This window comes from Microtus ochrogaster (genome assembly GCF_000317375.1).
Source record: "Microtus ochrogaster isolate Prairie Vole_2 chromosome 14 unlocalized genomic scaffold, MicOch1.0 chr14_random_2, whole genome shotgun sequence".
Taxonomy (NCBI): Eukaryota; Metazoa; Chordata; class Mammalia; order Rodentia; family Cricetidae; genus Microtus; species Microtus ochrogaster.
In genome coordinates this window covers 13,771,522-13,786,157 of record NW_004949097.1, presented here as the reverse complement: position 1 = coordinate 13,786,157, position 14,636 = coordinate 13,771,522, and the positions used below count along the sequence as shown (strand labels likewise).

General features: G+C 47.1%; 1 protein-coding gene across 1 annotated transcript in view; it reads left to right on the top strand.

Moving 5' to 3' along the window:
- Positions 1-6,566: 6,566 nt before the first annotated feature.
- Positions 6,567-14,636, top strand: part of Pthlh (parathyroid hormone like hormone) — a 10,116-nt gene continuing 2,046 nt past the window's right edge. Inside the window, exons 1-3 of the mRNA XM_013352772.2 lie at positions 6,567-7,050; positions 7,240-7,364; positions 12,993-13,409. Coding sequence (XP_013208226.2) covers positions 7,264-7,364; positions 12,993-13,409 — 518 coding nt within the window. The 5' untranslated portion in view covers positions 6,567-7,050; positions 7,240-7,263. The remainder of the gene's footprint in view (positions 7,051-7,239; positions 7,365-12,992; positions 13,410-14,636) is intronic.

Below are 14,636 nucleotides of genomic sequence, written 5' to 3'. Positions count from 1 at the left end.
GCTTATTGTTAACTAGCTCTTAATCCATAATTCTTGTCTATGGTTAGCCATGTGACTTGGTCCCTTTCTCAGTGAGGCATTCTCATCTTACTTCCTGTGCCTTGCTGGTGACTGCATCTCTGCCTTTCCTCTTCCCAGAATTCTCTTAGTCTGGTCATCCTGTCTACTTCCTGCCCGGCTACTGGCCAATCAGGTTTTATTAAACTAATACAAATAGTCTCCAGCTACACCTAAAGGTTACCATTGGTGTCTACATGCATGTGCCCACACACGTACACACACAGGTGCATGCACACACATTAAAAAGAAGGAATGCCCTAAATTATATGAACAATAAAGTATAAGATAATGAAAGCCATTTATATCATCCGGTCTTCCTTCACAGAAAGAATGGTGAAGATTCTTATGGGGGAAAGTGCCAAAGAATCCACAGAGCAGCAGGTGCTGGAGTCTTGGTTCAGTCTGTAAAGTGTGAGCCTTGTAAGCATGGAGGTTTGGGCTCAATCCCCCAATACACACATGAAAAGCCAAGCATGGTGGGTATGTTTAATCATCGCAGTGATCTTGCCTCTGTGTGATAATTCCTGTGCACACACCTACATAGAAAATAGAATTCAAACTGGAGAGATGGCTCAGTAAGTAAATCACTTGTTGTGTAAAGATGAGAACCCAAGTCTGAATCTCAGAACCAATGGACATCTGGGCCAGCCAGCACCATTCTGCAATCCCAGGACTCTGCAAAAGGATTAGGCTGCAGACAGGAAAGTCTCCAGAAGGTCATACATTGGCCAGGTAGTACAGTGTGCACAGCACAACAGCAACCAACCAGGCCCTGAGTCAAGCAAGGTAGAAGGTGGAGACCAGCAACGAGACTGTGCTCTGATCATGCACATTCCCACACTCCCACAGACAAAAGTGTATTTACACAGTTATGCAAATGCTCACAGAGACTTTAAAATTAAAATTCCTAGAATGAAAGTAACCTTCTAAATTGCAAAATAATAAATAATAAAATACCATGCTGTTTTCACTTTGTACTTAGTAGTAGGTCTAGGACACGGAACTGAGGTCCTCGGGTTGGCAGCAGGTGTTCTTAGCCACTGAGCCATCTCCCTGGTCCTGAGATCCTGACTAGGAAGGGGATAAAAGTATTCAATTTTATGCTCTGAGCTCATGTCTTGAATGGAAGGTCTCTCGTGGGCTGAATTCTCATTTCTACAGCCCATAGATAAAAGTACAGGATACAGAGATGAGTCACCATTGTCTACAGTAGGGTTTATAGTAATATATAACTTATTATTCAAATCAAAACAAGTCTTAAATAGCAAGGAAAAAGAAGACAAAGAGTGAGATGTGAAGATAATTTAAAAGTCAAAATAGTCTTTGTCTTATTGTATATAAGAACTGAATTCAGGTTTGACTTAAGAGTCTCCTGGTACATGGTACAAAATGGCCCTACAGGCATTCTCCCGTGGTAAACGTGGTCCCTCTCCTGCTGAGAGAGGGAACCAGAGCCTTGGGGACTCTGGTGATTGAGGAAATGACCCTCTGGTCAGTAATGCCTACACCATCCGTCATCCCAGGAAATGACTGGACTGAAATCCCAGGGCTTTTTGACCAACTCTGTGACTCAGTTTCCACACCGCTAAAAGTGAGCGTTGTGGACAAATCACACCACGCAAATGCGGTGATGGGGTGGTGGATGTCCACATAGGGCAAGATCATTGCAGAGGTCTCATTCCCATCTAAGGGTGGATTAAAGAAGAAAGAGAGGGTGCTAAGGTAACCAATGCCGCCTAGAGATTGTGAAGTACTGCCTGGGAGGCAGGGAGCAGCCAACTTCCGGAAGGAAAGGGGAAGGACAGAGACTCCACAATTTGGGCTGGAGAACTTTGGCTGTGTGCCCTAGGAATGGTGTCTGATCGAGCAATCGCGCAGAAGTTGTCCATACGCACAACACATGCAGCCAACGCAGGTGCTGGCATCGTCCCAAGCTGTGCTCCAGGGCTCAGGGCTGGCTGGAATCGCCCACATGCACGTCAAGGCGTCCTAACCACCATGGACAGCTCACTGCTGCCCCAGCCAGCTTTGCGCGGCTCACTAAGTCCGAGAGATCCACCCGCAGGGTGGACTCCACGCCCCACCGAAAAGATCACCGCCAGACAAGTGGCATGCAAGTGGAGCATGGCCGCGGGCTGAATAACCCTCTCCTTGCCTGCCATGTGATCTTTGCAGGAGCTACTGGGTTTCAAGCATCAGCCGGAGACCTCTGGCACAGAGAGCCTCCAAGTGCTCCTTCATTTCCTCCACTCTCCCTCGCAGCCCCTCACCCCGCCTTGGCCGTGCAGGGTGTGTTAAATGACATAAAGCAGGCAGCCCTAGACCTCTGGCAATACTGAACTTTAAGGAACTGGGGAGGGTAGTGGGGGCCCCTGAGCTGGAAGAAGGGGGGCACCCCACCCAGCCTTTTCTCAGCCCCAGCCAACAGAATTTATCCTCACCATCTCCCTGGGGTTTATCACACTTCTGACCTGGAGCAAGACAGCCCAGCTCAGAGGATTTGGAGACTATCCTGAGCCCCGTCCCTGGGTCACACTGTCCCCCCAAGTCTTCTTTGGCAAGAGCAGAGGGCCATTAGGCTAGGGACTCTGGAGGGACTGTGACATCACCAGGCACCCAGCATTCCCCACCCCTTTGCAAGATGGAGTGGAGAGAGAATGCCTCAGCCATTCTTCTCTGCACAAAACTTTGGTCATGTGGAATCTAGAAGCTTAGGAGGGATGACCAAGGAAGCCCAGGAACCTTGGGAAAATGAAGGCGAGAGAACCCAGTCCTTCAGCTTCCACCCAGTCTTCCATTTAGTCCTGAAGGCCAAGCTGCCTCCTCCCTGGAAATGGAGGTGTAAGCTGTTACATTCTGCTGCTGTAACACCTCCACCCCTTCCCCACACACCTAAGATGCCTTCCCTAGGGCACTTGGCCTCTTCTTGCTATCTGCTCCACAAAGTCAGAGGAAGCCAGGGAGGAGGTCATGCTCTGTCATGGCCTTAGTCTGACAAACAATCCAGGAAAAGCAGACAGGCCCCAGAGCCATACACCCAGCGGCTAGAAGCAAAACAGGCGCAAGACCTCACCTACATGCCTATATCTGGAAGTGCTGCTGCCTGAGATGGTAGGCGCCTGACGCAGGGGCCGCCCCAAGGACAGACTGCAAGCTGATTGGTTATACGAGGGGAAGTGAGGCCTTCTAGGCAACCCAGTGGGGCCACTGGGTTCACATGGAAGCAGGCCATGACTAGAAGTTTCTATAGGATGGCAAGAGATGTTCTGATTGTGGGTTGTCCTTTAAAAGGGGGTGTCTTCGAAGCCTCTTTGTGGTCACAGGCAAGTCCAGAGCTGTCTGCTCAGGGGAACCAAGGACTTGACTCAGCAAAGGGCTTCCAGTGACTACAGCCCAAATGATCTCTCTCTCTCTCTCTCTCTCTCTCTCTCTCTCTCTCTCTCTCTCTCCATCCATCCATCTTCTCCTCTCCTCTCCTCTCCTCTCCTCTCCTCTCCTCTCCTTCTTCCTCAAATACGTCTTGCTAGCCATGGGTGTGCAGACACACAAGTGTGGACCTCAGGAGTCCATTTTCCTAAGACCTTTCCATCTCACATCTTCTTGGGCCCTACCTAGGAGTGTCTGGATGGGTCAGTGTCTCCCAGGTGGAGAAAACGGGTCATTGTCCAGGTGGGCTCCACTTTTCTAATAACAGGGGGATTGCAGCAACCTGGCACACAGATCAGCCCCTCCCAGGAGCAGCCTTCCAGGTATTAACGAGCCCCACCCACTACAAACTGATCACGGGCCAGTGCCTTCCTCCTCTGTGGACACACAAACCTCACATTCCTTTTCCTTTTGGCAACCTTGAGGTCAGCTGACCCTGCCTCCTCCTGTCCTCAGAGCAGAGATCCCGTGGAAACAAATGAGGACCCCGCTAAAGTAATAACTTCTCTTTATCATTAGAAAGTGGCCAGAGGAGAGAAAGGATGTGTGTGTTTGTTTGGTTTCATGGATTTTAGAAGACCCTCCTTGGAGCTGCTGGCAGGCAGATGTGAAACCTTGTTGCTAATCCTAAATCCAAGTGCATGATTCAAACCGGTAAATCTAATGTTTATTTCTTTGCTTATTATTTGACCCAAAAAGGAAGACAGAGGAAGACAGAATGTGGCAACTTTTAGTTTTCTGTTTATTTCTTTCTGAAGAAGAAACATGCAGGTAACACCTGTAAACCGGTGGTAGCATGAAGTTAAGGGGTGTGGGACCCGCACTGATGCTGGAGGTGGAAAGGGAAGCAAAATGCCTGCTCTTGAGCTGAGCGTTGCCATACGTGTGGACCAGGAGAGACAGACCTTCAGGGCCTCCTGTTTGTCACACCGCATTTGTGTGACAGGAAGTAACGTTCTCACCTGGTCAGACACATGACCTGTTCATGAGCCTGCAGGCTGGGTTCCCACCATGCTTCCTGACTGCCCACGTCCTGAGCATGATTGGAAGTTAGACTATAATATCAGAAAAGACCCTTTGCAGTGTCAGATAGATGCTGAGGGGAGTTTACTCACGAAATTCAAATTCAGCTCAAAAACTTCAGCAAGAAATGAACAAGGGCCACCGGAGGGACAGCCTACTTTCTAAAAGCTGAAAACAGCGCACAGAGGAAGCTTTTAATTCATTAAAGACCTGAATTTACAGAACAAATATTTCTAAGAGACCGACAGGCTCTCCCTTCTTTAAGTTCGCCAGAACTTAAAGAAGGTTGAAACTCAAGGGAAAGGCTAGTGTTAGGAGAAGATAAGGTTACTTATTTGTCCTTTGTCTATATTTTCTCTATAGCTTCTTTCTTCATGAGGAGTAGAGGAAATTCTTTAAAAATGGATGACATTTTTCCATTAGCATCAGAAACATGAGTGGGCACAGAGTAACGAAAGGAGGGAGGGAGAAGAGGGTCAATTTTCTCTAGTTAGAAAAAAAAATCACCATCAAGCAAAGCAGTGTACAGATCTCAGCTGCTAGCTCACACTGTGCGCCTGCATGCAGGATGTATGTACAACCTAAGCCACTTAGCGTTTTGAATCTAGATTTTGTTTCAACCTTTTATTGAGGGAGGATAGATTTTTTTTTTTTAAGTCAGAGTAATCTGAGACTTGGCAAAGTACCTTTGGATCTTTTTTTTTCTTGGTGTGGAAGCAAATACTATCATTTTAATGTTAAAGAGTCTCAAGAACCTCATTTGTGAGCCCCTTCCTTTCCTCTCACGCGTCTCCCCCACTTCAGCTCTCAGAACTAGGGCTCCAACCAACATCTTTGGGGGAGGGGGGTCTACCACGAAGTGCTCCAAGTTCAAAGGTTGTCTGTTCATGCCATACAAACAGGTCTAACAGTTACAAATTCTTAACCACTTAAAGGAAGTTCTGGAAATTCCCGGTTTTCTTTTTAAGGTGGGAGGAAGCCAATTTTTTTTTTTTTTTAACAAGTATGAAGTATAAAGGAACCGAGGGAGGGAGACAGGGCTTCTGATGAGAGGGGACCCCACCCAAGACAGCTGAAAGTCTTAACTGCTGGCCTGCAGCAGTACCGCAGGGGAGGGGAGGGGTGAGGAGTTCATGCCTCGCCCCTCCTAGAAGTCTGTAGAGCGTCGGGGGGGGGGGGGACGGACAGCTCAGGCCTGACAATGGTCAGCCTCCCAATCATCTTAAATGTCTGAATCACAGGAGCCTCCAAGAGGCACAGATGAAACCTACCAGCAGGCCTTTCTAGAAGGCAAAGTTCTTTTGAGTGGCTCCCGCATTCATTTTGCAGGATCTAGGACCTGGGGGAACCGGTATCCACACCCACGTCGCTGGACACTTTCCTATGTGATAAGACCCAGGAACTCCCAGCTTTCTCCCAAGCCCAGCAGAATTGAGAAGCTGGAGCAGCTGGGAGAGGGTGAACCTATAGCTGGGCATACAGTAGGTTATCAGAGGAAGGGTGGGTCAGGACTCAGTGTACACATCCCAGTCCTCTAAAATCCCAAAGGGGGTCTTCATCCTTGACCATACACTCTTTCTTGAACCCACTCCAGATGTGATGTCCCCAACCCTTCCCAAACAGCGAGGCCAGAAATCGCTATTGCTCTCCTGGATGCTAGCAGATGGTCCCCTCCCCAGGAGAGGCCAGGCCAGGCAGGAATGCTGCCTTGCAAGAGTGCGAGCTTGCCGGCGAGCTTGGGACTCCTGGGATTCTCAGGCCACCGGTTCTCCCTCTTTGCCCTCTCTTGGCGACCTGGGATCCTGGACCTACAACTCAGGCGGCAGCAGGCCGGGTCACGAGGCGGAAAGCTTCAGATCGGCCCACGCGGGGCTGGGGCTGGGGTGGGGCTCGGTGGCTCGGGCTCCCCTGTGTTCCCCGCCCCCGCCGGCCAGCTCGCCCTTGCTCCGCCGGCGCGCGTTCCTCGGGCGCCACCTCTTTGCGACTAGCTCATTTCTCAGCAGGTTGGCCCCAGAGCGTGTGAACCTTTTCGGGCTGGGCTCGCAGCTCCTCTCCAACCTGCACCGCCCCAGCTGGGCCGCTCCGCCCCGCCGCCGGAACCCGCCCTCACGGCCACCTGGCTCTCGCATCCACGACACGCGCGCCTGCAACTTGTTCAAGGGCGTTGTGGAATCAACTTTCCGGAAGCAACCAGCCCACCGGAGGAGGTAGACCGACAGCTATGTATATATACGCGCTCTCCCGCAAGTGGCTGTGCACCCAGAGGCCCGGGTCGCAGGGCAGTTGACTCCCGCGGGACACTCGCATTTGAGGAAGGGGTTTACCCTGCCCCAGGAACCCCAGACTACTGCCGCCAAGACTAATTAGGCATTGCTATGGGAGCCACAGCAACGCGCCACGCATCCCCGACGCCTGTGTAAAACGCTCGGGTTTTCGCTCTTCTTTCAGAGGAAGCTCTCTGGTTGCTTTTTTCCCTCTCTGGTCCCTTTTTGCCTGTGTGGTTTGGGAGAGGCACAGTTGGAGGCGCTGATTCCTACAGAAGTAAGTGTTCGGGGGCTTACAAGAAACTTTTTTCGCTTTCTTTTTCTTGTTTTCTTTTTCCTTGTAACTTGTGAGATGCTCTCGACATTGGAGTGTCTGTTGGGAAGTCACAGGCATCCAGAAGAGGGAGCGGGGCAGTGCGAGGAAGAGATGGAGAGCCGGACTGACCCTCAGGTTCCCCTCTTGCAGGTCCCAGAGCCAGCGAGCGGCACGATGCTGCGGAGGCTGGTTCAGCAGTGGAGCGTCCTGGTATTCCTGCTCAGCTACTCCGTGCCCTCCTGCGGGCGCTCGGTGGAGGGACTCAGCCGCCGGCTGTAAGTACCCAGTCTTCCCGTGGCGCAGGGTAGGGCAGGGGAAGGCGAGTACCAGAGGTGGCCAGGCTGGAGCCATGCTGATGCCCAGGGCTCGGAGCCATCCCTGATGCTCCCAGGCTGAGTTAGACACCCCGGGTACCTGCAACCTAGGGGCTGTGCCCAGGAGAGCCATCTGAAGAACTGGTGAGACACTTAGACAGGCAAGAGACAGCTTGATGTATCTTTCCGTAAGAGGGAGCCTCTCCCTGAATCTCTGCCCCGCAAGTTCTCTGCCTGCAGGGGTTCCTTTACCAGCCCAAGGTTCAGAAACTCAGCAGAAAGTCGATGGATTCCAGAGCCGCTTGTGTGCTTGTGTGAGCGCGCGTGGGTACGTCTAAATGTGGGTGGCAGTTTGTGTGTGGAAAGCAAAAACCTTGTGTCTAGTTTTATTATGAATGACATAATTTTAAGCATATAAAACTGGACTGCGTTACATAACGAATCATATTATATAATTTAGTAGTAGCAACTTTTCAGTGGCAAATTGCCAACTTTAGTATCGATATCATTCAGGAAGGCTGGCGTACTTGCCTCCAAAATGGACTTTAGGCGTGGAAACTTTCTTTTTCCTGGAATTATTGCGAGTGGTTCTTTAATCCAGAGTCGAAATATTTGCATTGTGGACTGAGAGCTTGTGTTTGGACATTCTCGGTTGATTTTTTTTTAAAGAAGAGGTTTTTTTTTGTTTTTTTTTTTTTTTTTACTTTGAGATAAGCATATATCTAATTACACCAGCAAAATATCGCTGCAGTGTTTGGGAAGTTGTCAGCGCGCTTGAGTCTGGCGTCTTCGCAGTATATTAGGCATAGCAGTTCATCGACTTATATATAACACCATCTTTGGGCTGCTCTCTCAGCAGCAGACTCCGTGTTCGGGATGAGAAAACCATAAAGTTGAAGAACTGAAGGGAGATTGGTTCTGGAGAAGGCATTAAGGAGGATTTTCTCTCCTCACAATAGAAACAGTAATATCTACCTAGAATTTACAGGAGGTTCCTGGTGCTTCATGTAAATTCCCGAGGGTGTATAAAAAGGCAACTGTTCTGTGCCTGCTTTGGGTCTATTCTTATTAGTTCGGCAGAAAATCTTTAAATGAAATTACTTTAGACATGTCTGGATCTTGGCACCAAAATGAAAATCTATTATGAATCTCCTAAGGCGAGTTGTGTAGAACATTGTACTGGAGATAGAGCAGTATTGTGTCCCAAGAGTGAGTGTTCTGCTGCCTGTTTCTGAAAATTGTCTTCAAACTTTTTGCTCATTTTGAGACTTGTGTGAAATTCAATTACCTAACATCCAAATATAAATATAGATGAACTGGATCTTTTTTAAAGGCACACTTACATACTGTATTTATTTGGCTAAGAATTTCTGTCTTGGAGCAGAGCCAACTTTTTCTTTAAAGTTGCTTAATACCTATTTTCTCTTTAGAGAAAGAGTAAATGAGCCATGCTTGCGTCTACAATGACAGCGTAAAAATAGACCAGGCTGTCCTGAGAGCTATTTTTAACTCTTTCTTTGTTGCACCTTACAAAACTTCCCAATTGTCAGCCAGGGACTCTGCTCCGGTTCTGTTGGTAGGTGAAATATAATATTGTAGTTAAATGCTCACACTTAGCTACGGTTATTAAAAACTACGAGAGGCTCACACACCTGATGGCTAATATAGTTCATCACATCACAGCTGAAGTTTGTCAAGGGAGTTGAAATCATTGGCAAATGATTTTTTTATTAAATCATCACAGTTAAACAGATTTTTCAAAAAAACTCATTATTATAAATTTATTATTATTATTATTATTATTATTATTATTATTATTACTGCCAAGCAACAGTGTACTCTGTGTGCTGAACAAAACATTCCTCTGCTATTCCCAAGATCGGGCTAGCTCCTTGAAAGAAATCTTAACTTACCATCGAGCCATATTAATATCCAGTTTCAGGGACACTGTTTAAGAAGTATTGATTTCTTAAAGCTGGAGATCGGTACCTTTTAGAGATAGAAGACTATTATCATAGCGTGCCTCTCAAGCTGTAAAGGGATATTAATGATTATTAGCTCGTGACCAACTACTAAGTTGGGGTGCACGGATGCAGTGATGAGGGTGAACACAGTGGCGAGAGGGTCCTCCGTGTCTGGCACAGCACAGAAACCCCAGGCTGTCTTGCTTAGGCCAGATTGGGTCTAGTCTGACTGAGTCAGAGGGTTGGAAGGGAGCGCTGTGAGTCACACCAGCTCTGACACCCTAACTCTGTGTCCTCAGACTCCTAGCGCCCCCAATCCTCACAGCAGCACCCTCAAGCTGCTGCAGGCAGAAAATTTTCCATGACTACTGCTCCCATTCCTTGATAGCTCCTCAGCGCTCCATTGCCCTCCTTGGAAACTCCCTTGAGAGGGTTTTTTTTTTCTTTCTTTCTATCAGAACTGCTATTTTGACTAAAGCCCAAGTTACCTCTGTTAAACATTTTGCCCAAATTTTTATCTTTTTTAAACAATCATCAAAGAAGATAAAGTATAATGTACTCACTTTTCTCAGGTCTGTAATAAGACCCTTGCGAGCCACCAGGCTATGAGATGTTTACAGAATTCATGAGCAACAGACAAAGATTGATGTCGTATCTGCAGCTGAGGTGTTTCAGAGTCATCTACATTGAAAACCCCTTCATTTATTCCATACCACCAAGATCTATGCTGCTAGTTCATGTCAATCATCTGCGTCATCTTTTATCTTATTTTGGAAATAGATCATTTCCTGGACCTTATTTTCCCTGTCCTTCTACTCCTCTAAAGCAGTTTCTCAGACAGATATGTGTAGCTACAGTTGTATTTAAGATTTTAAGTAGTTTGTATAACTGTGCATAAGATTAGCATCTGAGAAAATGTGTGTTCTCTAGGCTGGGTGAGTGGCTCAGATAATAGCATGCTTGCCTCGTATGGGAGAATTCCCATGTTCAGTCCCCGGCATCATGTAAAATAGGCATGGTGGTACCTTCTAATCCCAGCACTGGAGAGGAAAGGGCAGGAAGACCAGAAGTTCAGGGTCGTTCCCAGGGATACAGCAAAAAATGCACACCAGAAAAAATTTTAAATGTGTTTTCTACCATCTAACAATATCTTCTCAAAAGAAGAAAAAAAAACCTCATGGGAAAGATACCAAACACCTTACTACATGAATTTTATAAAACTCAAGAATGGACTATTGTTGTATTTCCCCTGAGAACCACCCTGGGAAAGCACAGCTCTTGAGCTGTGAAAGTGCCATGACTCTTGACTGCCAGGCTGGCCAAGGTGACAGACACCCATGCCAGTCACAGAGGAAGGGGCAATGGTGACTTGATTCAAACAGAAAGGCTTAGCTCCAAGTTCAGATAGAATTGAACTCTGCAATCAATAAGCTTGGACATTAAAATAAAACAGCCAGGAATTGGGAAAGAAATAAAAGTCTCTAGAATGATTCATTACCAGCAAATGTTTCTTTTTAATGTAACATTTTGTTAGAAGATACTCACCAACCTGCAGGAGTTTGAGACCCACCATTAGAGTCATCCTGTCTTTTAAAAATGTTATTAGAGGATATAAATACATTGTACCCAAACCTCAAATCTGTAGCCTGTTAAAAGTTTCCAGATTACTAACTGTTACCAGAGTAAGAGAATTTTAATCTGTTCACATGTGGTACCTTCAGAAAGGAAGAGAGCCTCCTTCATGCCTCATTTAAACCAGGCTCCTGTTAAATTCCTTTCCATGAAGTCATGTCTTTTTTAAAAAAAATATAACCTATATTGCTTAAAGTCAGTCCCCACACCAAAATACTACCAGGAAGCTGGCATTCTGATCCCACCCTACCCCCAACAAGAAACTGAGCTCTGAGAATCCTCTCATTTCAGTGATGGAAATGACTTTCGGAGGAGTTGGTCTTCAAGAATGATGATCCTTTTCCATGTCGTCAGCCCACTGTCATGGGCTTGCTATGCTGTGCCCCACACTTCTTGTTTCCTCTCTGCGGTGCTTGCTTCTGCATCGCTTGGGCTTGAGAAACTGTTGGGGGGCTTAAGAAGATAGTCTTGACTTTCAAGAACCAGAACCCTGCTTTATGAAAAGAACATCTCCTCTCCACACCTCATATCTCCCATCTTTAAAATGGGCCTAATGAAGCTGGTTACTATTCCCCCGCTTCTCTGAGGAGTTGATGAAGTTCTATTAAAAAGACATAAAGGCCTCAAACACTCTTGTGGGAGCAAAGGAAGGATTCTCATGGAGTAGGCCTGCGAAGTACACCTGGATACTTCTGAAGAGAAGCCTTTTCAGACAGCTGGTCCATGGGTGGAAGCTGGGGTTTGGTCTAAAGCTTAATTTAAAACGTTAGGTGATGGTGCGCACCTGTGAGCCCAGCACTCAAGAGGCTGAAGAGGGATTTAAGGCCAACCTAGGATCCATAAAGTCTTCCAGGGCAGCTTGACTACATAGTAAGACCCTACCTTAAATAAATAAATAAATAAATAAATAAATAAATAAATAAATAAATAAATAAATAAATAAATAAATAAATAGGAAAGTAAAGAAAGAAAAGTAAGACTGTGTAAATTGAAGCGACAAGAGCGTTGTGTGTCATCCTAAGATATAGATGGCCTCAAATGCAAGGCAATCCCCCTGGCTCAGCCTCCCAAGCACTAGAACTATAGTATTCCCCATCATACTGAGCCCCTGAGATTTAAAAAGAAAACAGTAATGCACCAAAGGAATAGAGGGGTCTCATTGGGGCGGAGGAGTCCAGAGATAGCCCTCCTGCTGCTCCTCGAGGGGAAACTTACCTATTTCTATTTTCCCCCTTTCCCTCCTCCTGTACATACATGTTCCTGGTGACTCATCATACATGTTACACTCCTGCATCTGGGCCCTCTGGTTGCCTAGACAACCATTCTTTTTCAATTCTCCCTCAGCCTTCTTGCCTCTTTCGTTCACACTTGCTGTGTTCAGCTGTTTGTGCTATCAAGGGCATTCGTGTGTGTGTGTGTGTGTGTGTGTGTGTGTGTGTGTGTGTGTGTGTGTGTGTGTGTAAGCTTGGAGGATAAGCAGAGCAATTCATTTGCATCTCCTGGGATGGGCTTTATCCCAGAAAAGCAGGCAGCTGGCCACCTGGGTTTGTTTCTCCAACAGAATTCTGGGGAGCATGATCAGATGCTTGTGATTAGGGTCCATCTCCTATTTAGATCTTCTGCAGCAATACGTCAGAACAATTTTTTATTTTATTTTTTTTATTATGTATTTCTGGTGCTGAAGACTAAACCAGGACCTCACACACTCTGAGCAGGGGCTTTGTGACTGAGCTTCATCTCTGTCTAGTTTGCGTATGATTTGCGGCAGGCATGGGAACTGAATTTGAGGACCCCTTTACTTTATACAGATGACCCCCATTTATACAGCATACTCCTGTTCCCACCATGGAGAGACTTGGGGGCTGGCTCCTAGGTCTCTACTTCCTATCTCCCTTCACTGATCCAGAAGTCAGTTACTCCCCCAATTTACCCCTGCAAGGACCCGCTAGCAGTGCCCTGCGGACTCTGCTGACCCTGCCTTCTCTCCTGACAGAAAACGCGCGGTATCAGAGCATCAGCTACTGCACGACAAGGGCAAGTCCATCCAAGACTTGCGCCGCCGTTTCTTCCTCCACCACTTGATTGCGGAGATTCACACAGCCGAAATCAGAGCTACCTCGGAGGTGTCCCCCAACTCCAAGCCTGCTCCCAACACCAAAAACCACCCCGTGCGGTTCGGGTCAGATGACGAGGGCAGATACCTAACTCAGGAAACCAACAAGGTGGAGACGTACAAAGAACAGCCGCTCAAAACACCGGGGAAGAAGAAGAAGAGCAAACCCGGGAAGCGCAAGGAGCAGGAGAAGAAGAAGCGAAGGACTCGGTCTGCCTGGCCAAGCATATCTGGGAATGGCCTGCTCGAGGACCCTCTGCCTCACACCTCCAAAACCTCGCTGGAACCCAGCTCAAGGTACCAGTCCCTGTGTTCAGCAGGGCCCCCTGCCTCCCTCTGCCATGGTCCAACATACCCAGAACTTTCTCCGATTCTGTATCTCGATCCGTGGCTGCATGATTTAAAACCAATATAGGCCACGCTCCCAGCCCTATTCATTATTACTCCACTAAACAATTTAATTTCCCTATTTCCCTCCCTCCAGCCCAACTTTCCTTCCTTCCAGTATTCCCCTTCCTTTACCTTCTTCCTTCCTTCCTCCTCCTCCATCCTCTGCCCTCCCCTCCTCTCCTTCCCCTTCCCTTTTTCCTTCTGGTTTGTTTGTTTGTTTGTTTATCCTGAGGCAGGTTCTTCCTCATAGCCCAGACTGACTGTGAGCTCAAAGTCATCCTCCTGCCTTAAATGCTGGCACAAGAAGCATTCCCTGCCAACAGAGTTCTAGCAATTCCATTTCTTACCTGCGTTTCTGAACCTAGTGAGCCTCCTCATGGTTGACTGGGAAATTATACATCTTCCCCATGTCAACATCTTGGAAACCCTTCCTAATGGCTTTTTATTTTCTTTCTTTCTCTTCAAGGAAGAACTCAGAAGGCCTTGATAGTCTCCACCAACATGGCCAGGCAGGTTATCACATAAGCACTTCTGAGCCATTCACACAATATTTAATGAAATGTATTTCATTACATTTCTGACTTGTTTTGACATAAACAAATTAAGTTATTTTTTCGGAATTTATTTGATTTTTAATTACATCTAATTCTGGTTTCTACCAGCTCAAGGAGAAGGAATGGTTTCTGACGTTTCAGACTTAGACCTAAGTTTTCCTCATCCTTCTGTACCAGCAAGTTGGCATGACTTCCCCTAGTAACACAGTAGGAAGTAAGGAGATATCACATCTCGAAGCTGGCTTACCCTTCACACACAGATGCAGGAGTTCAAGGCACTCCGGGTTGTAAAGCAGGGTAACTCAGGGTTAGGTCTTAGGTCCAACATCAGCATCCACCACCGTGAGCGAATGAAGGCTCAGTCTAAGACACTCGTCTTCTGGGAAAAAGCTCCAAGCGCATGGAGTTAAGTGAGAGGTAGATGAGATTACATGGCTGCAAGCACCTGCTATCACAAGGCACATTCACAAGCACACGCGCACACACAAACACATGCACACACACAAACACGTGCACACACACAAACACACACCAAAACACACACAAACACACACGTACACACACAAACAGATGCACACAC